A 23,457-nucleotide genomic window follows, 5' to 3' on the forward strand; every position below is an offset into this window, starting at 1 on the left:
TGCTGTATATTGCCATACAGGTGGCTTCAACACACTTGTAAATTTGTTGTTGAAACTCATCAGTTATGTTTATAAAGAACCAATAAGATAAAACATATCTAATAAATTGACATTTCAATGAATTAAATACGCTACATATATTTTTCATACTTGGCATGTATGTATTTCCACTTTTAATGAATGATTGACTAGTTTAATTAGCCCTTTATAGAGGCCTATGCCACAAAGACCTTCACATTTGGACCATAACTGGTTATTTGTCTTTATATTTTAGCTGTTGGACTTTATAATAACAAAAACACAAATTATAAAACGGACATTGTGCATAATTATTCTTCAATGTGCGTAAGAGGGTGGCAAATTTCCTCAGTCACTAATGGACAGAGGAAGAAGTACAAATCGTCATTCAAAGAATCACTTGTTTCACGGAAGTGACGAATGCAGTTACGTGTTCTAACTTCCGCAACAGTGACGTCACGATTCATCTGGCGGAAGTAGTTATGATTGCGGAAATGTTCAGATGCTGGAGTTGCAGCCTGCTGAAAAAATCTGGCTAGGCACCATCGTCTTGTCTCTTATTTTGGCGTCACTTATGTCGGCCCTTTGAGTTTGGGTTTTAGACATAAACAACAGGTAAGAATGACCATGTTATGAGGGTTGCCTTTATACAGATATGTTGAGCCGGCCCACAAGAGCGAAGGATGGCTTTGCTAAGTTAGCGCGACTAACGCGCGGCTCACAGGCTAGTTATTGACACATTGATGAGTCCCTTGACAGAGCCAGCTTACCTCAACACGTGCGAAAGGCATTGTTTAAATGAATGGTTTTAAACGTTAATAATCACTCGACTCAACTTATTGACGGAGAAATATTATATTTATGTCACTCGCTGCTGGAGCTGAACGGGGCCTCGGTGTCTTGTTTTGCTACTAGTGAACGTTCACTGACTGACAGGTTGGGCAAGTTTGCATTTATTTTTTACGTTGTCTATGGCCGATGTAGCTTTATAGTATGGTATTCCCATATAGGTGCAGCCTAGCCAAGGATTATTGAATTAACTCATGTTTACTGTAAATGTGGAAGCTGATTGGAAGCATTTGTAAGCTATGTCCTAAACTGAAGAAAATACTTTGTCTGAGTCGTTATAAACAATGATGAGTCCTTTTGTTGTTGTTGTTGTTGTTGTTGTTGTTGTTGTCCCAATAACTTCCAGTTATCTTACTCGTTTACGCTGGTGGCTAACGTGTTAATGATTAATAGCAGGCACCACTTTCTCTTCCAACTCCTTCTATCATGGCCACTCCCAGTTTAACCGGCCACTCTCAGACACAACCCTGTTTGTCCCCGGCAGCAAATAATTCCTAATGAATAATCGATGCAGTCCACTCGGCTGATTAGGCATAATTCTGACATATACCCAAAATCAAATCCATTCGATTGTTAGGGAATATAGAACCATTTGTCATATGTAATAGAGCCCCTGAGGGAAGCCTGAAATAAATTTTGGGCAGCGATTGTCTGAACTTTAACCTGGTGAAGAGGGAAATGCTGCCTCTTTGTTTTGAAAGCGTGTTTTGGGTGTGATCTTGCATACTCATGGGCTGATGTAAATATGAAGGCGTTGCTCTATTCATTGCGAGTAGAATACTCTTTGTTTAAGCAGGCATGAAAAATGAAACTGTTCATTCAGAGCAGAGAACTCTAATCCATTAGGCACCATCAGTCAGCTTTCCTCCCGCCTTTACGTGTAGTGTACACATCACAATCACAAATGTTCACCTTGTGTCACAAACAGTATTCCCGGTGGAGTATCCACGATGGCAGACCACACTGATGTCAGTCTGACCCCAGAGGAGAGAGTTCGCGCTCTCACCAAGAAGGGAAGCTCGGTGGATGTGAACGACGACGTCCCCCTGCGCCGCTACTTCCGCTCGGGCATGGAGATGATCCGCATGGCTAGCATCTACACTGATGAGGGCAACATCGAGCACGCCTTCCTCTTGTACAATAAATATATCACGTGAGTGTCGGCGTTGATTGAGCTTTTACTTGCCAACATTTTATCTCTTAGTTGAGGAGATTTCAAACAATAAAACAATAATTTCTTTCATTTCTCTTAATAGTTTCTCAGTAAAACTGCTGATGGTGGACTAGCACTGAATGAAAAAAATCTTTCAGGCACCTATGCATTATCAGTTCATAACTGATAGCTGTTTTTGTTCTTTGTACCAAGTCTCTTTATAGAAAAACTTCCTAAGCGTCGGGATTACAAGACCGCCAACATTCCTGAGAAGAAAGAAACACTAAAGGTACACGCAACATTCAGATTGCCCTTGGATATGAAATTAAGGGCAAACAGGTATTTGGATGAAATGTCATGTTCTTTTTTCTTTCCAGAAATTAAGGGACATCGCATTCCCTCAAGCCGAGGTCTTGAAAAAAGCTCTTTTGCGGAGATTTGATGAAGAGTATGCACAGTATCTCGTCAGAAAGGTAAGCGGTTGGCCAACCACACGCGCACTCACAGTTTCTTCCATTTGCAGTGAGTGTGATGTGTTTGCTGCATCCTCAGAAAGCTGAGGAAGAGGTCCTGGCACAGGAGCAGTCCAGGCAGCGTGCTCTGGACGCCGAGCGGGAGCGAGTGGCCGAGATGCAGCGGCGGCAGCAGGAGCAGGAGCAGTTCAGTGCCTTTGAGGAGATGATCCGCCGCCAAGAGCTCGAGAAGGAACGCCAGCGGTTGCTCCTGGAGTTTGCAACGCCAGCGATGCCTTCTCCCGACACGCCCCTCATCCCCGGCATCGGGGGCCCCTCAATCGTCTCCCCCGCTGCACTGCAGAGTCCAGGGGGCCTGCCTGGCGGCTTCAACCGCCCCGCTGCCAACACAGGCCCGCCCATCTTCGACCGGTCACTCAAGCCTGGTTCTGTGCTCAGCCCGGGGAACAACAGTGAGTTAATCTTTTTCCTGATACAAGTGGGGGCGGCCTGCAGGGGATTTAAACGCCGCTACACTCTTGCTTCAAAGTATTTATTCTTCTGAGCTGATTTCTTTCCCCCCCTGACCTACTTCACTTCCTGTCAACACCATGCCTCGTAGCAAAACGTCACGAGATTCTTACTTTTGCATTCAAGTTTTGTTTACTCCTCTACATGGTCCTTGCAGATACAATGGTGGATGCCCTTCGGCAGCTGGCAGTGCCTGCTGAGCTGTGCCAGAGCTTCCTGAGGCTGGCCGAAGCCAACACCAGTCGGGCTGTGGAGACTTGTGGCATCCTCTGTGGCAAACTGGTAAGACTCCGGAACAGAGTGGCACCGCTGAGCTCCCACTGAATAGATCTGTAACGGGAAGCTGAAACATTTGTTTGAATGAGATGTTGGTAAAGGCCTTTATTGTTCCTTCAGCCAAAGCGTGAAATTGAAATGGTTGACCGCCATAACCCGACTTAGTCAGTGGAGTAAAATTCCTTGTTCTTTCTCCATTAATTGCATTTATTTTTCTTTTCATTTTACCAGGACTCTTCCATCGGTTTATTCTGTTCTTTCCAAAGAGAAGCAGTGGGGAAGCTTTTGGAAAACAGCATCTCTAACATTACACTTTTTTTCCCCAGACCAGAAATGCGTTCACAATTACCCATGTCATCGTACCGAAACAGAACGGTGGCCCCGACTATTGCGACACGGAAAACGAGGAGGAACTCTTCCTCATACAGGACCAGTACGATCTCATCACTCTGGGTTGGATACACGTAAGTGACAGCTTGGCATCTTTTCAGTAGGGGGCTTTCTCCAGGGGGAATATTCTAAAAAAAAAAAAAAAAAAAATAGAAAGAGCACTGGATGTTGCGGCTCGTTGTAGTGTATGAGGATCAATATTCTATACTATTACAGCTGAATGAACTTGATTCTAGCACTTATACTGTACATGGCCATTTATTATTTAGTTCTCTGCAGTCCACAGAAGTAGAAGAGGAGCTGATGACCAGAGTCAGAACACGAGAGCAGTATGACAGTTGACCTGATGTTTGCGTGTGTTGTAGACTCACCCCACACAGACGGCCTTCCTGTCCAGTGTCGACCTCCACACACACTGCTCCTACCAGATGATGATGCCGGAGGCCATCGCCATCGTGTGCTCGCCCAAGTTCAACGAGTGAGTCGAAAATGTTGGACTGCTCGTTATTTTTACGTTGTTTTCATTTTTTAATTGTGTTTTTCTATGCCTGCTGTGGTTTATTTTTTTTTATTATTATTTTTTTTATTCTCCATTCTAAAAAGAAACTTTGTTCTCTTGCCAGAATCGGTTACTTCAAGCTGACAGATCGGGGCATGGAGGAGATCTCCACGTGTAAACAGAAAGGCTTTCACCCTCACAGCAAAGACCCACCGCTCTTTACCGTGAGTACAATCTGAATGAGTGAAGGGTGTGTGGTAATCATTCCCATCTTCCTTCCCAGAACCTCCTTTCTAATTTTTCCTCCTCTTTCCCTCCATGTTTTTCTTCTCAGCAAGCGGGACACATCACCATCACTGACAGCACTGTGTCCATGGTGGATCTGCGGTGATTGGTTTTTGCTTTTTCACCAGATCAACGACAGACTGTTTTATCAAGCTGCAAACATTTTTAGAAGGAAGCACTCATTTTACGTTCTGGACGGTACTGTACTGGGCAAAAGCTGGCCGCAGGTTTACCATGTACTTTAGATTTTTATTGTTCTCAAAGGGAACAACATTGTGAACTATATAAATATATATATTTTTGCTTTTTTGCTCTTTAAGAAGAATTTTGCATATTATCGCACTTTCCGAGCAAACAACTATCTACTAAATAGACTGATTAGTCTTTGTCTCTCCAACTTTTTTTGTGTATTTGTCAACGTGTGGTGTTGCTCCTTATTGTTGTTGTTTTTGCCATTAATAAAAGTCTGTGTTTGTCAGTGACAGATAAGTGTTCACAAACCCAACCCAGATTTACGCTGTGTTGTTAAACATTTGATTCTGCCCAACAGATGAAGTGCCAAGGATAAGAACATTTGCTGTTTAGATGTTTGTTGTGCATTTTGTCAAGTCAATACTTTGCGTCTACGTCTTTGTTCTGTTGACTTTCCTTAATCAGCTGTTTTAAGCACTGATCACGATGAGAGAACGGAAAGCCAGTTGTTTCTCAGGTATGCAGGCAGTCTTGCTGTTCTGTATTCTATTTTTATATACAAACACTATTTCTCCAAGATTTAATTTTATTTTGTTTTTCATGCTTTCCCCTTTTTATATGTTCTAATTTGCTTATTCTTTTGCGTTTTGTGTTGATAATGTTTGGTGGTCCCTGTAGAAATCATCATTGCTTTGGCAACAGCCCAACTGAATGTACTTCCTGCTGCATGTTACTAATCATCGGGCTGAGGTTAATTTCTCTAACCTTTTATTTTGTTTCTTTTGTCAGAAAAGAAGTATGAGTAGCCATAAATGTGAGAAGACCTTCAATGACCTAAATAATGACATGGTTAATAAAGTCCTGTACATACACTTTTCTCATTGTTTGGTTTGTCCAATCAGCAGTGTTACAATTTTAAACCCTTGGCCGAGCATGGAATTGAAATACAGAAGCAGACATGCCATGCCAAAGAAATACTGTACACATTTGTAGTTGGAAACAATGCAAGGTTGCTATTGATGTTTTTAAATCAGTTGTGATTAGTCATCGTGGGGTGTTGAATATTCATACATTTGGAGTGGGTGTACATATCCATTAACACTGAAGTTCTTTCAGCTAATTGTGTGCATAAACTTTAAAGATCACATACAGGAAACCACGGAAGGGAAATGACGTAGAAAATGTACTTAGCCAAGAACTTCGTTGAACGTCGTCCAAGCAACGTTTGGGCGGAGGGGGGCAGTATTAGGCGACTGTTGCTTAACACCCTAGCATAGAAGAAGAAAGAGAAGCTAGTTGTTGTTGTGGATCATTTCTTGTGTGTATTTTATCTTACTTTTTCTGACATTCGTAAAAAAGAAAGAAAGAAAAGAAAGTAAAAATGGGGAAGCGACAGCACCAAAAGGATAAAATGTGAGTAAACAAGTTATTTGTCACGAACGCGATCGTTGTTGTTAGCTATCTAGTTGTGTTTGTTCACTATATAGAGCTAAAGCTAACTGGCTAACTTAGTTGTGTGACGTTAATTATAACAGCATTCTGTTTTATTTGTTTGTTTTAGTATGGTTTAGATTGAGACGTTATCCCGTTAAAATTAAGATATATAATTATTACTAACCAACCCGGAAAGCATTTGCTACTTTACCTCCATAAATATGCTGTCTGTTTAGCAGGTATAGTGTGTAAGCTACCCGGAAAAGTGCGCTAAATGGCAAACGTTGGTCCCACAGTGTATGCAGTGCGTTATTACTGACATGTGAAATGCACTTATCTGGCACTTTATGTGGTACAACTGTTCGAATCCTGGTTCACGCCAATTTCAAAATCAGCCAATCACGTGGCAGCGACGCAGTGCATTTTAGATATCAAGACGACCTACAGCGGTTGTGTGATGCTGCCTGTCGAGTGTGGACCAGAAATATTTTACCACCTTGTTGAATCTATATCGTAAAGAACGCGTTTCTAAAGGCCAGAGTGTCTGCAGCCAGATGTGCCAGATGTGGCCAGTGAGTCTAGATCATAGACACACAGCCAAGCAAGGTTTTTTTACAGTGTTTTATCCTGGTTTATGTGATTAGCTGACCACCACTTTGTTTTGACCCAAGTTTCTTCATTGTCTTTGTTGCCTTACAGGTACATCACATGTTCAGAGTATACAAATTTTTATGGTGGGAAGCGAGTAGGTGAGTTGACAGTTTGTTTGTTTTTTATCACCTATCCGCATTACATTTGTTGGTTATACAAACACAACAGTTTGAACATCCATCCATCCAGTTGCTTTAATCGCTTCCTCCTGCACTCAGAGTGTGAGTGGCCTGCTGGAGCCTCTCCCAGCTGTCATAGGGCGAAGGCAGGGTTACATCCTGGACCAGTCGCCACTTCATCGCAGGGCCCCATAGAAAGACACACACACACACACACACACACACACACACACACACACACCTACAGACAATTCAAAGTTCACCTTTGGTCTCACTTGCTTGTGTCTGGCCTGTGTGTGAGGAAGCCGCAGGACCCGGAGAGAACCCACACAGGGAGAACATGCAAACTCCACCCAAATCTCCGACCTTCTTGCTCTGAGGCGACAGTGTAACCACTGCACCACCATGTCGCTCCAGCTTAAACATTCATAATTCCCAAACCAATGCGATGAACTGGCGACTTGTCCAGGGTGTCCCCTGCCTTCGCCCTATGACAGCTGGGATAGGCTCCAGCAGACCCCTGTGACCCTGAGCTCGGGACTAAGCGGGTATGGAAAATGAATGAATGAATGAATGATGAATGAATTCCCAAACCAGTCAAAATGAAAGTATATCAGTATTAACGTTTTTCTTTTAGAACAGACACATGGCTTTTTTTAAGATGTTATTTTTGTACCTTTACGTGTTTCGACGGTAGTTTCCTTCTTCCTCACAGTGAAAATATCTATGTGTCTGTCTTTTTGTTTAAATCAGTGTCATTTGATGTTAATTTCTTCTTTTGTTATATGTTTTTTAGTCATTCCTCAAGCAAACTTTAGACGACTTCCATTTGACCACTGCAGGTAAAGGAAACCCTATTTATCCTCTTTGTTGGCCGATAATTCTTCACAGTTTTTGTTTGTTTGTTTTTTTACTTCAACATTACCCAGCATGACTTGTACACTTACTTGACACCATTTTGCGCTGTGTGAAGTGCCTCATTTTGTCTTTGCTCTTTTCTCTGTTACGATTCAGTTTGTCCCTGCAACCGTTTGAGTATCCTGTCTGCACTCCAGACGGCGTTGTCTTTGACATGCTGTAAGTATGTCAACATGTTGCCTGCACCAGAAGCCTGGGTTTCAAATGTTTTTTGAAAGGCTACAGGCTATAGAAAAGTAATCTTACTGAGTTATCTATAGTGCTAGCTTTCTTCGTGTTTTCTTTAGTCCAATTGTTGTGCTACTACCTGTAATTGGAAAATATCAGTCTTTTTTGGACTAAAGTAAAACTCTGTTCTTTTCTTTTCCTTGTGTTTAGGAGCATTGTCCCATGGATCAAGTCATATGGAACTAATCCCACCTCTGGAGAGGTAAACAGCAAACAAATACGTACTGTAGAAAGAATTTTTAGTCAAAAGATTATGAGAAAAAATGTACTAAACAAGCTGCGTTTTTTCCTTTCAGTTCAGCTCTAACGCCTTATTTTCTTTTCTCCCACAGAAGCTAGAAGCCAAGTCTCTCACCAAACTGAACTACGCCAAGAACAATGATGGTAAACTCATACACTCAGTGTATTCTGACTATGAAGCTATCGGAGCTATTATGGCTTGACGTTGTGCTTCAGTAGTTTCATTTCCCTTAATCAGCCAGTGATGTCAACAGTGTTGTTAAGAAGCAAAAGGTCAAGTCCATATTTGCCTCAGTGTGCATTTTCCCCCCACAAGTTTCTTAATTTGGCAGACTTGAGAGCTGTAATGGATCTTTTTTGTGAGCCGGTATTCGAGCAAGTAATTAAATGGAGTGGAAGACATGATAGCAAATTACATGAGATGTTTCCTCATCCCGTGGCAGCACATCCAGGAGTGATTCCGTGATTCAGCTTGTTTTTTTTTTTCTTCTGCTTTTGTTAGGAAAGTACCACTGCCCCGTCCTATACAGCGTCTTCTCCAACAACTCACATATTGTCGCCAACAAGGTCAGCGGCAACGTGTTTTCCTACGAGGTGGGTGAAGTCAGCCGTTACTGTCACAGTCGGCCCACTTTTCTTTTCATCGGACCATGTTGCTTCTGTTCAGAGTGAATCCAGACATTTTTTATCTGTGCACTTCAAAATCAACCGGTCCTTTTATACCATCAGGCCGTTGAGCAACTCAACTTTAAGACAAAATCTTTACGAGACCTTTTGACCGATGAACCTTTTGCCAGAAAGGATATCATTACTATTCAGGTGAGTTTTGGTGCTTTACTTTGCACATGTAAATGTTTGGAACATTTAATGTTGTACTGATGGATCTGCATTTTTGTTTTTAGGATCCAACAAAACTGGATAAATTCAATGTTTCCGACTTTTTTCATGTCAAAAATAACTTGAAAGTGTTGGACCCAGGTGAGTTGTTTTTGTAATTAAAAGTATTTGTTGTGGAAGCCCACTATTGAATTACCAACTGCTGAATACTGGCGTTGCTGCTCGTGATGGCTGGTTCACTGTGCAAGAAATACACCCACTCCTTCATTTCAGAATGCAATTTGAACTACAAATATTTTTAAGTTACTGGAGAGCCTGTGGTCAGGTCCTGCTGCTTTTGATTCATTATGCAATTAATAGCGTGCACAAAGCCCCCCTGATGCAACCTCAACACCGCAAGTAAAGTTTGATTCTGTGGGAAAGGTTTTAAAATGTCCTCTCAGATCCAGACAATCTTTTTTGAACTTTCGGAAAACCATTTCCGGCCTCATGTTCTTCTTTTTTCTGGCCTGGTTTAGAGGAGGAAAAGGCCAAGCTGGACCCAGCGTACCACCTGAAGAGCACCAACCTGGAGACCAGGGAGACTTTAGCTGAGCTGTACAGAGACTACAAAGGAGATGAACTCCTGGCCTCCACTTCAAAGGAACCAGAGGCCAAGAAGACCGATAAATTAAACGCTGTAAGCACAAAGACTATTTCTTCACTTCAAATTATACAAAAAATGTTTTTATGAAAATAATTATTATTGTTTATTTTTTTAAAAAAGACAACGTTTGATGATGGTTTCTCGCATTTATCAGTGATTTCTTCAAACATTTCCATTAGCAGATAACGGGTGAAGTCTGAATTAAAATTTTGTGGTCGTACACCAGAGGGCGCTAAAGACTCAAAAATACAGTGAAAGTATTTTTGGCTTGCAGACAAACAACTGCATTCAGAAACAGAACAAAGAGCCTTTACATAATTTTGTGTGTTTTCTTTTTTTTAAACGTACATTGTCAACAAAATACATCCTTTGAAAGACAACCACAAGCATTTGAGTTAAATTCAAATGCAAGTCTCCCACTATCGGAAAACTAACCAGCCTAAACAGGTCTATGTGCGGTGCAGGTTTATATTCTTTATTTTTAGAGGCTGTTTGGAAGTGAAACCTCGACCTCCAGCTGTCACAGTGTCCCTTATTTAAAACACATTTTCTACCACCCTGGAGATAATCACACACATTTGTAACTGAAAAGGTCATCGTCATTACCATGTCCCCAAATAACTGAAGAGGTGGTGGGGGGGTGGGCTCTTCTCCCTTTGAGCAGCATCAACGCCCTTTCCCCGTTCATCAAATGGCTTTCTCTGTTGCCCACCCCCCCGCCCCCAGCCCAATCTCGGCTTTGCGGACTAAGTGATGCTCTGACAGCATCTGAGAGAAGAGTGAATATAGGTCAGACAGAGCACACAAGGTAAAGTCTGTTGTTGCTTCCTTCACAAGAACTGGAGCAGAAGAATGCCAAAGCAGGGCTAAAGAGGAGACGCCAGCTTTTCAAGTCCATTTTCACGTCTCTGCTTTCATCTATGTGAGATCTGATGGCTCGCATAACTTTTAATCTCACTGCGACGTGTTGTTTGTGGAAGCTCAGATACCCAGAGTGTGGAGTCTACTGTAATTTCAAGCAAACAACGTCCGGCCACATTTTGGATCCATTTTGTCTCACAAAAACATCATTTTGTTGTGCCTTTCAAATTTGCACCAGCATTGACTTTCTCTCTCTCTCTGTCTCCTCAAGGCCCACTACTCCACCGGCCGAGTGTGCGCCTCCTTCACGTCCACGGCCATGACTCCCGTGACGACACACGTAGCAGGCGAGTGAGCGTCTCACACAGGAAAAGGACAGAAACATACTTTCTGTCGTCTATTAATGCCTTCATCTGTCCACGCTGGGACCGACTTTGTTCGACTTGGTTCTGGTGCAGCGAGTTTGAGCCGCTCAGTTCAGCTGTGTCTGGCTGCCGATCAGCCTCAGAGCTGCTCCACCGCACCGGAGACACTCTGTGTTATGCAACTGTGTGACACTGTACCATTTGACGGTGTTTCCAAACGTCTTCATGTCTTTTAGTTTTTGGATTGTAAATAATCCTTTACAGCTCAGCAACACTTATGTCACTTGAAGTAATGACCTTCCCCAGAGGTTGATGGTAAAGATCCAATACAGTTCGCATCCGGAAAAACACGCTGAAAAATGAAACTGAGAGGCACAAATAAACTGCTGCCACAGAAACGCTACCTTTTTTTTTTTCTTTTTTTTTAGCACAACAGCGTAAACCACAATGTTTGCTCGTTCTGTAATTTCAGTTTTTGTTATCATTAAAAAAAAGAAATTGAGCCAAAGGTTTTTTGTTTGTTATTCCACAGATGCCATTGCAGACGACACGGTGCGCTACCAGTACGTGAAGAAGAAGGGCTACGTCCGTCTGCACACAAACAAGGGAGATGTGAATCTGGAGTTGCACTGTGATAAGGTAATGACCCTCATGTTCTCTCAGGAACAAACAGAACCAGCAATTAAACTGTTTAAGTCCCACCCAGACACGCCGCTCTGCCGTATTAGGCATTTCAGAGCTCGTCAAAGACACGTTTCTGCGGGTAATCCTCCATAGTGCCTGTGTTCTGTTAATTGCACCCAAACAGAAGATGAAGAACATTTTAAGGCATTATTTCTGGATCCCTCTGGTGGATGACGGGATGAATTGGACTCTCGTCCGGTGTTGCTGGGAGGGATTGTGAGAAGCATTCATCCGTCCTTGTATTTCTGAAAGAAACTTTTTGAGATTCAGAAGCAAATCAATGATGGCATCACTGTGTATTATCATCATTATTATTATTATTATTATCTAGGAGTCACACGGTGCCCTGCACTGGTGTTATGCAAGGTTTTTCCCAGAAGTTGTCGAGTGGAACACCTCAGCAGCATGTATTTCGCTGCCTTCCGTGCGCGGCCCGCGGCTCCAGAGAGCTCCTGGAATGCAGTTCTGCTCCGATTACCAGGCACACGATCGGCCGCATTCATTCATTTATTTATTTGAAGGGTTTTGGGAGGCTGTCGTATCAGAATAATGAGCAGAAAGTCGCAGCACTCAGACAACCTGCCCTCCCTGCCCTAGATCTCCCCCCTGCCCCTCCCCCTCCACATCCTCCCTCCCCTCCCGTCGCTTCCCCAGTGGTCGTCACTCAGGATCCCGGCTCTATTCCTGGCTCGCTGCTTTATGAATTAATAAGCGCTGTTTCACTGTCGCAAGCGCTCACCATCACACACGTCGAGCTCTCGGCTTCCTGCGACGTGGCCGACCGGCCGGCCGGCCTCGGGATGTTTCGGTCGCTCCTCGAACCCGCTGTCCCCCAGGTTAGGTAACGCGCGAGGGGGCTGACGCCTGAGATGGGATGACGTGGCCTTAACCTTGGTCGTACACAGACAGCCAGACAAAGACAGCGGCGCATGCACAGGTGCAGAGCCGCCAGACAGGCCGAGCACCGGAGGAAAGGCTTGTTCGTGACTGCTGGTCTGAACTCTTCAAACTCCACATGCAGACAAGCAGATGTGTTGAGAGGTAAAATACGCAGACGGGCTGGTGGTTACCCTTCTCAAGATTGAAAGATTTATTTGTCACGTGTCACGTTACATGCCAGTGAAATGTTGGTGTGGCAGCACCCGGCGTGATTGAGCATCCAAGGAATAAAGAAAGTGGTGAAAAAAAGAGTTTAAAAAGTCCCAAGTGGCAAATTACATATAAAAATACAGTTCAAAAGGTTTTTTTTTTTTTTTAAAGTGGCAAGTACAGATAAGGGTGTTTGAAGTGTTACAATACAATACAATACTAGACAATATATATAATATCAGCAGTAATAATAATATCAGTAAAATATTAGTAGTAGTATTAGTAGTTGTAGTAGTAGTAATAGTGCAGTATAATATGATCGACATAACCAAACAAACAATATAATATGATAGAGAGATACTTTATTGATCTCCAGGAGAAATTTGTGACTAATGTAATTAGTTATGTGATTTTTGAAATGTGATAAATAATCTAGAATATAATATATATGGTAGTTCTTAATGCTTATGTATTACATTTTCATCAGTTTTGTCATCATGCCTGCCAAAGCAGGAAACTTCATCACTCTCTCCCCTTCATCTGCAAACATTTTCTCCGAGCTGACCTCGCAGATTACTGACAGTTTTAGTCCACAGCGAACATTCCAAACAGGCTCAAACTAACACAAACATACAAAGTCATGCATTTAGGTTACGCTAAATTAGCCACCATTAGCGAGCAGCAGCAGCAGCAGCGTCATAGGTGGGAGAAGCTCCCAGTGGACTCGTCTGCTGTGAGTCAGCTTAAAATGAACATGATTACAAAGTGAATTGCCTCCTCCGTGTATAAATACGAACATTCATCCGCAGCAGATGGATTTATGTAACCCTTTTCACATGTTTATTCCATTGCAAAAATCAATTTTATGAGCAAGAAACTTCTTTCCCCTTCCGCCTGGTTCTTCAAAAAACAACGGTCCTCTTTGTAGCAGAGCACTTTGAAGATCCGCCGTTTAAAATCAGGCTTAAAATGGCAGACGGCCGAATCCCAACTGCCCAGTCGAGACGTAAAGAGGGAAGCAGAGTTTTGAATCATGGCATTGTTGCAAAGGAAGGGAGACCGAGTGATCCAACCTGAACTGCACATCTTATTCACGTAAACCAACTCAGCCTGTCAGTCAGAATGAGCTCCTGTCAGTGTGTCTCTTTGATGTTTCAGGGGTTTTTGTTTTGTTTAAAAAAGAAATACTTTCAGCAAGCACGAAAAACCAACTCAAAGTCATGTTCCCGATGGTTTGCCCGGGGCAACAGTGTTGCTCTTCTTCACTGTTTCCTGCGAGGTCAGGCAGAGTTGTACACAGGTGACGGTGTTGGCTGGAGTGGAGACTTGAGCTTCACGTCTTCAGTCAGTCTGGAGGTTGACACATGAAACACGATCTGCTGCTACTCTTCTCCTCCGACGGCTGCGGCGTCATGTGTCTTTGGTCACCGTTCCGCTGTCTGTCTGTCTGTCTGTCTGTCTGTGATTATATAAGCTTGTTTGTACGTAGATGTAACTAAGAAGAGTTTCCTGGAGAGTTTTAATTATTTTAGTCATTAGCCAGAATGTTTCTGTCAGCTGGAGAAGATTCTTACGCTGACTGACAATGAATTTCCTTCCTGTTTAGGTTCCGAAAGCCAGCGAGAATTTTATCGGCCTGTGTAAGAAGGGCTACTACGACGGGACCGTCTTCCACAGGTCTATTCGGAACTTCATGGTAAGGCCTTTAGCCATGTTTTTGCATGCGCCCTCTTTATAAGCCAAAGCGGCCTTTGTGTTTCCCTTCTGCTTTGACAACAAGTTGACTAAGCACGATTTGAAAAGGAGACGCAAAGTTGTTTCTTCTTTGAGTTGCTGTTGTTAACTTTACAAACACACACACACACACACACACACAGTAGATTGTGTTGCACACTATTGCATCATATTGCTTCTCAGCACTGTCCTGGACGAACTCCAAACCCAAGTTGGATTAATTACAGTGAATGTAAATGTGCAAGTATTTTCCATCCAATGTGCGTCTTGTTGTGGAGGGGTCGTTTCCGAGTTTCAGATCAGCGTCATTTAGAAAAACACTGCCCTACACAACAACAAAACCTCTCAGATCCTCCACCCCTCTGACAGGAGTCTATCAGAACAGTGCGAGTGAGCATCCCAACATGTTGCTTCCAGGTATTTGACAGTTTTAACTGTGCCGTGCCAGAGGCTGGCCGCCGGCTCTCCCATGAGAACATTCTCAGTTCTTCAGCGCTGACGCATCTGCAGGTGTTTCACACGTGAGCCCCTGAACTCCTCAGGCCGGCCGCTGCCACAGCCGCAGCCGTGGGTTGACTGGTGAAAGTGGCCGTGCAGGAGTTTGAAGCAGTTGGGCTGTTTTAGCGTTGAATGCTCATAAATCTTACTTTAAAGCCTCCATGTCTGGGCCACTGTGCCGCATTTTGAGTTGGAATGCACCCATGTCCCCACTGTACGTTGCTGTCGGTGCACCTACTGATGGTAACAAGGCTGTTAACTGTTTTGCTAACTCTTTTTTTGGAGCGGATAATTTTGCAAAGACAAAAATAATCAACTCCAGCTGCAGCCGACGTCTTTATCAGCCGTTTGTATCCGGCCCCAAGAAGCCAGCAGTGGTGAATCAATAGTGTTTAGCTGGGAGATATGTGGAGACAAAACACTACCTGTAATTTTGTATTTATATTGGCGCGACAAGCCAACTTTTTCTATTTGCTTTTCATTAAGGCCAGAACAACAGAACGAAAGCTGTCAGAGAGCAACACTGTGCGGTGTGAACGTGCGTGTCCCTGCACACAAACACAACACGGACCCACTCAGCAGACCTGACTCCACTATTGACCAGAGCCTCCAGTGTATATTTAAACAAGGGGACCCAAAGAAATGCACAGTGTGTGTATGTGTGTGTGTGTGTGTGTGTGTGTGTGTGTGTGTGTGTGTGTGTGTGTGTGTGTGTGTGAGAGAGAGAGAGAGCGAATGTTATGCTGCGCTGTATAAACAATAATAGGAAAGTTGAGCCCTCACAATAGACAATAGAGGCCTGTGTTCTTGGAAGGCCTTTCCACTGGCTGCTGGGAACTATAGGCTCTGTACAGAACATACCCTCACTGTTAACATGTGCTTTTCAACTCAATATTACTGCCGCCTTTACCATTTTAAAGCAATACAACTCGTCCCTTATTCCACCACTCTCACCCCGGTGTAAAGCAGTTAAGCCACAGCCACACTTCATAAAGTTTTCCTTCCCTTCTCTCTCTCCCTCTCTCTTTTCTCCAGATCCAAGGAGGAGACCCCACTGGCACCGGCACAGGTGACAAGCAGCAGCAGCAGCAGCAGTGCACTTAAACTGGATTTTGACTTACATAACTGGTCTCTGTTCAATAATTAAGAGCTCCTTTTTGGAGGTTTTGCGTAAATATGGCTCGTAAAGTCAGGATCCAAGTCGAGGGTGTTGCTAAATATACCTCGTACACACACACACACACACACACACACACACACACACACACACACACACACACTAAGTGATGGTGGCAAACAGGGTGCAGAGTCCAGTTCTGGTCAAGCAGTTTGTTGTATTTCTCCTTGTTTTTAAAAGAAAGTTAAACAGAACAAACAACAGAAAATGCACAGCTTCATTGAGCGTCACGCTTGTAGCTTTGATTTCCTGTCTCTGTGTTCTCTGAGCCGGGCCGAGACACTTTGGAGCACAAAGTCCGCTCTGTGAGTCTGTGTGAGTCTCTGAACGCTGCTCAAAAAAAAAAAAAAAGAAAGAAAGAAGTGCGTGACAGATTTATGGAGGTGCAGAATTCCCGGCCTGTGGGTAAAAATTCTCCTCCTCACCTGAACTGAACATTGTGATCTCACAAACCTCAACCAGGCCTCTGGTTGGCCTTTGAGAAGGTGAAGCGTTCATGTGTTCCTGTGCTGCTGGTGCCATGGCGTTGTCAGGAAAAGGCAGAAACCCGAGGACGAGGGAACGCCGTCACTGATTCAAAGCTCCTCTGTTGACTTGGCAGATCCAAGCAAAGGCCGACAGTCGCCAAAGAGCTAAATAAGACGTTGGGCCGTGATGAATTTTTTCGATTCAAGTTTCTGAAGATAAGCCTCCCCCCCCCAAAAAAAAAAAAAAAAAAACAGAAGCGCCACCCCGCATTGCTTTTCTCTATTGTGTCTCTCTGAAAGAGACGCGTTTGTCAGACAGCTCGCTGGAGCGTCAACTCTTCCCACGAGCCTCATTAGACTGAGACCCTTCAGAAGCAGATAGTTGGGGTGGTGGGCGGAGGGTTTAGGACATGTTTAAAACATCCACCTCGGAAAACATCAGAAAAAGAAGATATAAGAAGCATCCTGCTGCACTTTGAAACGCTCCGATGATGTTTTCATTCTGCGACGAGCCCTTTGCCAGCTGCCAGTGGCTGGAGAGCTGCTTCACAATGCAAACACCACTTTAGTCAGCGTCCTGTTCTTTGATGGAGCCATGCCGTCCGTGACTGGTCGACTGGGGACAAGTAACCTCTTTTCTCTCGGCCGCCGCCTCCTACGCAGCAGCAGCAGCAGCAGCAGGCCGAGGTTAAATGTCAGCTTGTCAATGAATTATGCAAAACTGTCAGCGGGGCAAAGCTGGCGAGTGCGTCACGTCTCTGCAGAGACTCTCAGGTGGTCGGAGCCACGATGAGCACCCCCCCCCCACTCCGCCGCCGCTGGCGTCCTAGTGATGACCCTTAACGACGACGAGTCGCTGTGAGTGATGATGCACAGCCGAGGGCTCTTGACATGACGCTGCGTTCAAGGACAGACGCTGCCGCGGCATCTCATGCAAAATACTGAGTGGATTGTTTGTTTATTTTATTTTTTATTTATTTATTTAATTTCTGTCTCTGTGGCGCCGGCCGTAATTTGACTGATGGGAAACAAAACGGCCAGTGTTGAGTTGTTGACGAAAACGCATAGAGGAGATTTTGGTCGGAACTCAACCTGAAATTCCATCTATTTATTAATTTATCTGTTCATTTATGTATGCATGTGTGAGGGTTAGTTAGATCAGTTAGTTAGTTTCAGGGCAGGACAGAAACCTTGTTTTTGTCTCCCTCCAAGCAAAGCATCGGTTTTGACAGCAGGCCAAAACCTGCTCAAATCTAAAATTTAGCTGGAGGCTGTAAACAGAGGGCTAAATATGTTGATTCCCAAAGGTCACAATAGATCTTCACAAATTGCACCGTGTGACTCCATGTCAAGTTGGTCTGCTCCTTGGGAGAAATGGGTTATTAACCAGCCGTCGTCGAGGGTTTTTGCATTTAGTGTTTCTTCAGCAAGCCACGTGGTGTCGGCTGCAGCAGCAGTGAGACACCAGCAGCAGTGAGACACCAGTAGATGAGACGCAGCAGGTTCATCTGCTCCAGCCGCTCTTTTTGAGTCTCTTCTGTCTCCTGCAGGAGGAGAATCCTTCTGGGGGAAACCTTTCAAGGATGAGTTTCGGCCAAACTTGTCTCACGCGGGCCGCGGAATTCTCAGCATGGCAAACTCGGGTCCCAACACCAACAAGTCCCAGTTGTAAGTGAAGAGTTGCGTCTCCTCTTGTCAAGAGTCAGTCAAAGAAGGAATTGCTCGGGTAAAATTGAATCATTTGTTTGTTTTTGAACTCTTGAATTTTTTGTCCCTTTTTTGTCCTTCCAGCTTCATCACATTCCGGTCGTGCACCTACCTGGACAGGAAGCACACTATCTTTGGAAGGTAAAGCCTTTTCAAAACAATGCCTTTTTTATATGCTTCATCCTTCGCGGCTGTGTTTTGACCCCACAGTCTTGGCCAGATGGAGGACAATTGAATCCAAGCCGCTTCTTTTCATGTTTTCCTGTCTCCTCAGTCTGTTTCTCAGACTGGCCTATAATTCTTTAATACATATTTGCTTCCTTTGGAATTCCAGACAGAACAAATATTGCTTTCACTTCCTCTCCGTCCTCTGGTGACCACCAGCAGTAAAAAATTTACAAGATTCAGTAGAATCTGATCCCCAAAGTGTTGGCTGGGCCCAGTCTCTCTCTCTCTCTCTCTCTGCCTCCCTGTCTTTGTCTTTCACGTGGTTTGAAATGGTTGTCTATTCGGAGAAAGCCCTGGCTTTTGTCTAAAAATATTCCCGCTGCTTTCAGCAGACTGCTCCTTCTTCACATGGTCATGACACCAAAATAACTCTGCTCCTTCAACAGCGTCCAGCTCTTTATCCTTTGCAGAAAAGCCTCCACTCTTTTTTTCTTTTCTTTTTCCTGGGACATTTTTCTGAGAGCGGCAGTGTCTGCCGTCCATTTAACCTCATCCATAGATAATGTGACCGCTGTCCAGAGAAATAAGGTTTTCTCACGTTAAATCTGGACCTTATTATTTATTAATGGAAGAACAGCATTGTTCAGCATTTTTAAAGTGATCTCCATTCATATCATTTCCTAGACTTTGAGCTTGTGCGTTGAAGTTCATGGTCAATATCTTTAAACCTGGTGGCTACACAACACAACACACATCAAAACACAACTTCTGCCCATTGTCAGAGCTTACATTTCTCATTCCAGACGCCAGTGGAGCGGCCTCGCATGATTAATTATCCTCAAAAAACACTCAGCGTCTCTTCAAAAGAAAAATAAATGTAGCTCATTTAGCCCGGTGTTTAAAACCTTCCATTAAAAGCCCTCCCTTAACTGTGGCCTTGTCGAACCTCCCCCAAAACAAGGCGTTTCCGTGGGCGCCGCAGCACATGACTAGGTTTGTACTAATCTGGGGGTGGTATCGGTGCCCTCTGTGACATCACAAAGGGCACTGCTTAATGTTCCGGTTAATCAAATAATCATGAGTGTATAATTAATCTCAATTCTGAATAACTCTGCTCTCATGGTCCTGGAGATCCTCTCACTTGAAGTGACGTGAGGATCTCGGAGACTCTTCCAGTGTTCAGACAGTGAATGATTGGTTTCACGTGGAAACCTCGGCCCTGTTTGGTTCCAACCTCGGTCAGCGAGGACAGACAAAAAAAAAGGAAAAACTTTTTCTTCCTCTTCTGGAAAACGTGGTCGCTGTGGCACGCCTGACCTCGCGCACCTGTGGGATCAATGTTTGCGTCGATGAGCCGAGACCTGGTTTTGCAACCGCAACACTTTCATTTGAACCTCTTTTAAGGTCAGCGAGTCGATGCCAACAGAGTCCCAGCACGCCCCAGACCCTCCCAGGCTTTGGATGTCGCCCCTTTCCCTGCCATATTAACACCTTCATTTTGTTACGCTGATAAGAATGAACAGCTCCAAACATTTCCTCTTAGGTCTGGGTGAAGAGTGAGTGTGGAATATGAAAGGCTGAGCGAGAAAGTTTTGCAGTAGATGATGATGAGACGACTCAGGGGCGCCGCAGACAGGGCTGACAGAGGAGCCTGAACTTAGTTTCACCTTCTGCTCATCGCCACCTACTCCCGACACCCCTTCCCCGCCACCCCCCTCCCCTGCTGCAGCTGAGACAGCTGAGACAGTGAGCCGTATCTCTGTAAATGTGAATATATACACACTGCCAAGTGAAAGTGTCAAATAACTCAAACACGTTTTATATTTAAATTCTTCCAAATAGCCACCTTGCATAAAAAGCATATTTCGAGTTATTCAACGGGATTTTCTTTGCTGCATTATTGCAAATATCTTGCTCATATATGTGATGTCTTCAGTATCTATCTGCAGTGTAGAAAGTTGTAAAGTTGTAAAGATTATATGGTTTTGCTTTCTGTGAAAGGTGTTGTGTGGTTGTTGAATGATTTTTTTTTTTTTTGTGGTTTATTTTGCAGAGTGGTGGGTGGATTTGAAGCCCTCACAGCCATGGAGAACGTGGAGAGCGATCCCAAAACGGACAAACCAAAGGTACAAATGCGTAAATGCACCCCCACCCCTCCACCCCCAACTCCACCCCTACCGCCGCCACTACCACCACCACCAGCTCACGGTGAAAACACGCCCTAATCGTTCCTCACTCTCGCCGAGTCCAAAGTCGCTTCAAGTCCTGAGAACAGGAGCATTAATAGCTGGTGCAGAGAACACGACCCAGACGTCAGGACGGCTGGACCCTGACGGGAATCATGTAACGGCCAAAAGACAGGACACACTGACACCAGACCAGTGAGACCAGTGAGGCTTCACGGCAGAAAGATGTAAAAAAAAAAAAAAAATACAGATTGGCCTTTAAAGGTTGCAAGTGCAGCTCTGGGCGTCTCAGTTTTTGGTCGAGTCTCGTTTCCTCCCTGAAGGAACCCAAACAGACGGCGTCGTTGCTGCTTTTGAAAACTCTGATTGCTGCTTTGTCAACCTGTTCACAGAAAGAGCTCAAGATCCTGAGCACCAGTGTGTTTGTGGACCCGTACGAGGAGGCCGACGCTCAGGTTTGTCACCTCATTTAAGCGCCAATCACAGCGTGACATCCCATCTGTCCTTTACTGCAACCGTGTCTGTGGTGGAGTGGAGTTTGAGTCCAGACATGTCGAGGTCCCTGCTGTGGAAACCTAGAAAGTAGAAAAGCTGCGATGTTGCTTTAAGCACATAAGTAGCAATTTTTTTTTTATTAAATCTCTCAATCTATTATAATTTAATTGTATTTATATTAAATGTATTTATTAGGGTTATGAATAAATATATTTATGCAAAAGTGTATTTATATATAAATATAAATAAACAATGTATTCAGTTAATATTTAATAGGATTATTTATATTTAATTCTATTTAATGAATTATAATCTAATAATGAATGTGATGCAAGAAACTCACTCATGGTTTTTATTGCTAAGTATGATTAAAAATCAAGCAGATTTTCTAGTTTTGTGGGACCATGCTTGTGTGTGTGTGTGCTGTTGTGTTGTGTTGTGACGAGGGTGGCAGCTGGTTGGCAGATGTCACTTCATGGTGTCTCCCACATATATTGTAGCCATGGACCTCCACTATTTACTGTCTCTATCGCACCTGCTGCGCTGTCAGCTCAGAAAGCAACACTGCTCGTTATATTTACAGCTTATCAAAGCCTCTTTTATGGTCCCACCTGCGGTTTCCTCCTTTATTTGCACAGCGACAGTGTCAACATCGACACGGCCCATGATGTCCACTGACGTGAGCCTTGTCATCCCAAGACCACAGCCTCACTGACTGTGTTCTGTTGTTCTCTCTCTCTCTCTCTCTCTGTCACACCCCCCAGATTGCAGCGGAGCGAGAGAAGGAGCTCCAGAAGCAGCAGGAGGAGAAGGAGCAGAGCAGCATGGCCCTGAAGAGAGCCAAGGAGGAGCAGGCGCCCAAAACTTTCAAAGCAGGCGTTGGCAAATACATCAACCCTACCACAATGTGAGCATACACACACGCACACACGCACACACACACACACACACATACACACACACACCTTACTGCTTTGTCTTCAGTGTTTTTACACTGCAACTCCTACGTCTCCTTCCTGCCATATGTGAAATATGTAAAAGCAACACAGTCGCTATACAAACAACAGAAATAAAGGAATGAGGATTTTCAGGATGTGAAGTGACTGCAGACTCTCACTCATTGTTAATAGAATATTGGACAGGTGATAAACTGTGACGATCACTGCAGAGACATCGCGCAGCTTAATTGGCTATTGTGGGGAAGATTGTCTGTTTAGCCCAGGGCCACATTTTGGCTTTATTATCACCGCAGTATCTTTTCATGGCTTCATTTCTGCTGAAGTCTAATATTATATTGCCTCGTTTAGCCTCTTCTAGTGCAGATGCCACATTAGCTTTGAGGGTCGTCTTCTTCTTCACAGAAAAGGTTTTCTTTCTTTTTTTCTTCCCTTCCTTCTCAACCTCTGCTCTCTGCGTATTCATTGGTCCGTTCATCAACAACATCAGCAGCATTCCGCTAGTAGAAATGAGCAGACTGTGTTTCTCCTCCAACCTCCGGGTCCTGTGGATGTTGTTGGCTGGTGAGGAATTTGGCGTCGATCGAGAATCGAGAATTGCTAAAGTAAAATCGAATGTAAAAGTAATAAGTGAGGTCCTTCAGCTTATAGCTTAAAGTCTTGGTTGGTTGGTGTGGTCTTGACTACAACACCGGCAGCGTGTGGAGCAGTGAAGTCAACTGCCCCGACCGCGGTTTGACTTCCAGTCAGAGGAGAAGAAGCCCAGCGGCTTACGTAACACCGTGTTATATAAAGAGACGTCCGGTTTAATCCAAGAGTAAAATGGGGGGAAGGAGAAAAAAAAAGTTGAGGTGAAAGTCAGTCACACCTCCTGTGCTCCTCGACTGCTGCTTGACTGCCTCTCATATTTTCCTCCTCCTCCTCCTCTCATTCAGGAAACGACCGGCTGCTGCTGCTGCTGCTGCTGCCGCTGCCGGCGCCGCCAATGACAACGACGGCCCGTCCACCAGCAGCGCTGCAGCTGCCAAGAAGCCCAAAGGCAAAACGGGCTTTGGAGACTTCAGCTCCTGGTAGCAGCGACGCATCTACAGCCAGCGATGGTTCTCTGCTTGGTTGCTTGTTCGTTTTATGTTTTGTTTTGTTTTTTTTAATTGAAGCTTGGGAAAGAAAATGTTGTCTTTTTGCTCCTGTCAACTCCTGGTTATGTGTTGAGAAATTATTAAAGTGTTTTTTTTTTTTTTTAAATTATGTTAATCTTGTCATGATTTCTTTTTTTCTTTTCTTGCATCCGTCCATCTTCAATACCCGCTTCCTCCTGCACTCAGGAGGTCTGCTGGAGCCTCTCCCAGCTG

At 44.1% G+C, this 23,457-nt stretch overlaps 2 protein-coding genes across 2 annotated transcripts; both read left to right on the top strand.

Annotated features, from left to right (window-relative positions):
* Nucleotides 1–478: 478 nt before the first annotated feature.
* Nucleotides 479–5,517, top strand: LOC142902077 (STAM-binding protein-like A). The gene is made up of 10 exons (XM_076046895.1): nt 479–633; nt 1,796–2,020; nt 2,234–2,309; nt 2,398–2,493; nt 2,573–2,945; nt 3,161–3,285; nt 3,606–3,743; nt 4,035–4,147; nt 4,293–4,392; nt 4,503–5,517. Exons 2-10 carry the CDS (start codon nt 1,818–1,820, stop codon nt 4,557–4,559), a joined length of 1,281 nt encoding a protein of 426 aa, XP_075903010.1. The 5' UTR covers nt 479–633; nt 1,796–1,817; the 3' UTR covers nt 4,560–5,517.
* Nucleotides 5,518–5,881: 364 nt separating this feature from the next.
* ppil2 (peptidylprolyl isomerase (cyclophilin)-like 2) lies at nt 5,882–23,349 on the top strand. The gene is made up of 20 exons (XM_076046894.1): nt 5,882–6,058; nt 6,779–6,828; nt 7,646–7,691; nt 7,864–7,926; nt 8,146–8,197; nt 8,328–8,379; nt 8,738–8,829; nt 8,965–9,054; nt 9,138–9,213; nt 9,591–9,751; nt 10,851–10,926; nt 11,477–11,583; nt 14,324–14,413; nt 15,985–16,018; nt 18,144–18,261; nt 18,385–18,441; nt 20,522–20,594; nt 21,047–21,109; nt 21,914–22,056; nt 23,041–23,349. Exons 1-20 carry the CDS (start codon nt 6,027–6,029, stop codon nt 23,177–23,179), a joined length of 1,614 nt encoding a protein of 537 aa, XP_075903009.1. The 5' UTR covers nt 5,882–6,026; the 3' UTR covers nt 23,180–23,349.
* The last annotated feature ends 108 nt before the right edge of the window (nt 23,350–23,457 follow it).

Source organism: Nelusetta ayraudi, unplaced genomic scaffold (assembly GCF_046127955.1).
Source record: "Nelusetta ayraudi isolate G7.1 ecotype Tasmania unplaced genomic scaffold, CSIRO-AGI_Nayr_v1 ptg000092l, whole genome shotgun sequence".
In the NCBI taxonomy this organism is placed as follows: domain Eukaryota; kingdom Metazoa; phylum Chordata; class Actinopteri; order Tetraodontiformes; family Monacanthidae; genus Nelusetta; species Nelusetta ayraudi.